At 38.5% G+C, this 2,825-nt stretch overlaps 1 protein-coding gene across 2 annotated transcripts; it reads right to left on the bottom strand.

The window, feature by feature from the left end:
• LOC107630829 (heavy metal-associated isoprenylated plant protein 7) lies at positions 771-2,492 on the bottom strand. Of its 2 annotated transcripts, none has more exons than XM_021119216.1 (5): positions 2,466-2,492; positions 2,040-2,238; positions 1,742-1,956; positions 1,575-1,662; positions 771-1,477 (listed from the first exon to the last, which is right to left on the bottom strand). In XM_021119216.1, exons 1-5 carry the CDS (start codon positions 2,475-2,477, stop codon positions 1,020-1,022), a joined length of 972 nt encoding a protein of 323 aa, XP_020974875.1. In that variant the 5' UTR covers positions 2,478-2,492; the 3' UTR covers positions 771-1,019. The 2 variants fall into 2 exon arrangements, with proteins under 2 accessions (XP_020974875.1, XP_016189568.1); XM_016334082.2 differs by having other exon boundaries at positions 1,020-1,477; positions 2,310-2,470.

Below are 2,825 nucleotides of genomic sequence, written 5' to 3'. Positions count from 1 at the left end.
AATCAATTCCCCTCGTCTCCCCACTATGAATAACAAAAAATAAATTAATTAATTAAAATTTGGTTTGTTTATCTGTCGTGCGTTAAGATTAGTAGTTGCGAGGACAAATGGGTCCGGCACACCACAAAGTAACGTTTTCAAGAATCTTAGGTGAAAACTGAAAACTGTGGCACTTCACTTGAGTTAACCTGGTGAGGCAAAATAATAGAGCATTACATAGTATATGTATATGGTATTATACACAATAGTTGAAGACATTTACTAGAAACATGATAATAATTGCGCACTAGCTAGAAATGAAACAAACTACTAAAATAAATAATATCTTGCCAATCGTAATATTTGGTGGTGGTACTAAAATTTAAAATGTATGAATTCGTAACAAATTTTGTTATCAGGGCTTTGTACAACTGTACAACTAGAGATGAGTCACTGCCAAGTCAAATTCAAATTCTGAAACAACAATGCCCCTAATACATGCCCCCACTACACTAATTCTGATGTACTCGGTACTCCAGAAAAGGCTCTTCCCCTATGCTTTTCATTTTCTTTTATCGGTATTATCCATGTCCATCCATTTTCCCTCCCTAGCATCCTGCTGCACATAAATGCACATATAATAGACCCACTTGCTCACACAGTGACAGTAGCCACAAACAAAACTATTCCCGAGAATAGCTAACGACATCATACATTTGAACAAAATCAAAAATAAAAATCAAATTTTCTTTCCCCTTAATCAGTCCAAGAAAACAATGGGAACAAGTAACTACCTTGGGAAAAGAAGATATTATTTATGTTCCAGTATATAACAATCAGATTTAAATAAATAAAAAAAAAAAAGAAAAAGAATAGTACAAGCGTTACAAAATTCTACCGCTTATGTGTAGATTACTTATACTTTTTTATGTAGAAGGGGAAAGTACATAGGGCACATGTAAGGCATGATAATGCCAAATATTGAGCCAAATATAACAATTCTCCCAAATTCCAATATTACCCTTGAGAATCCTCCATTTTTACATCACAGTACATGCATTGGGGTTCTCATCACTGAAGATCTGAGGAGGGTAACCTGGACCAGGATAAGCTGCATAGTATTCCATGTTGCCACCACCATAGCCATACCTTGGTGGCATGTAGTAATATTCATTCTTCTTCAGTTCAACCACCTTGTTGCTCTCTTCTGTCCCTCCTTCAGCTGCTGCTGCTGCTGCTTCTTCTCCTTTCTTCTCTTTGTTCTCTTCTACTTGACTGCCTTCCTTCTTGTCTTTGTCGCCATCACCTTCCTCACCCTTCTTCTCTTCTTTGCCACCATCTTTATTGGATTCTTCTTTATTCTCTACAGTTTCTTGCTTCACTACCACTACTTGCTTCCCGGTCCTCTTGTAAACGTAGTCCACTAAGTTTGCAACTTCAAACACCCCCTTCACGCTCACTTGCGAGTTCTTCAGATCCGGTTCTGCTGACTCAACTCCTGCATGTATTTTGTTTTCTTGATATGATGAGTCTTATATTATATTAAATGCAATTTTAAAAGAGATTAATTTGACGACCACAAAATCGGGTAATACCCTTCATTCTCTCAATGCGTCTCTTGATTTCCTGCGCACATGCTTCACAATGCATGTGAGCTTGCAGAACTACTCTGATGACCTCAGGCTGCAAAATAACATCGAATTCAAAATATGATGACAGAATTAAATGAAATGAAAGAAATTAAACAAAAATACTGTGGAACCTCTTTTTTCTTCTCCTCGGGCTTAGGATCCTCTTGCTCTTCGGGTTTCTTGTCTTCTTTTGGCGCCTCTGGTTCTGGAACTGGAATGGGAGAGAGAAGCTCAACTTGTCTGTGGCTCTTCCTCTGGACTCTCTCCCTAACCTTGAGAGGATCAGCTTTCTCTCCTTTAACCACCACCTTGTGACTCTTACAATCTGTTATCACATCCTCAACCCCTGCAAGCAACAATCAGATAACATCACATTCACATGTATGTACAAATATCAAAGATTAGAAGTGTTATATTAATCTTTCTGACCTGGGAATCCTCTAAGGGAGCGACGAACCTTGCGTGCACAACCCTCGCAATGCATGAACACCTTAAGCACAATCTCTGGGGGCGCTGCTGGGGCTGCAGCTTCCTCAACTACCTTCCCATCCTTGGATTCCTCAGGCTTCTTCTCCCCTTCTTCCTTCTTTGGTTCCTCTGCTTTAGTCTCCTCGACCTTCTTCACTTCCTGCCACAACGCAAAATCAGATCCAGAAAAACACATAATAAGAAAAGAAAGATCGAGGAGAGTAAGGATACCTCGCCCATTGAATTCAAGTGAGTGAGTGTGTCAGTGTATGTGTGTGTAGGGGAAGATAGATAAGCTTAACGTTTATAGTGGTTTGTTGTGTATACTTAATACTTTTAAGTTGGGGAGTAGCAATATAAGAGGTGGGTTATTCGGTTACTGCCTACCTGTTGAGTCATGCAACACTAATTGGCTGATTTATGATGATCATGATGAACCAGATCTGAAGCCACTCATTTCCACCATCATCACATGACGTGGCATATGCACTGCACCGGAGGCGTGACGACTCTCCTGCTTCCGACACGTGGTAACGGATGTTACACTTTCGGGAATCTCTAGAATTCACCCCTCTACTGTGCTCGTTAACCCTCGCTTCACTTTAACGGCCCAGATTTTATCAACAAAGTTTTAAATATATTTTTAATACAATAATATGAAAAAATTTAAATTTAATACATTTAAAAGTGATTTTTTATTTAGTTTTTTATTGTAATAATTTTAAAATAAATTAAAACAAATATATC

Source organism: Arachis ipaensis, chromosome B03 (assembly GCF_000816755.2).
Source record: "Arachis ipaensis cultivar K30076 chromosome B03, Araip1.1, whole genome shotgun sequence".
Lineage (NCBI taxonomy): Eukaryota > Viridiplantae > Streptophyta > Magnoliopsida > Fabales > Fabaceae > Arachis > Arachis ipaensis.
This window is presented reverse-complemented; position numbering and strand designations above follow the sequence as displayed.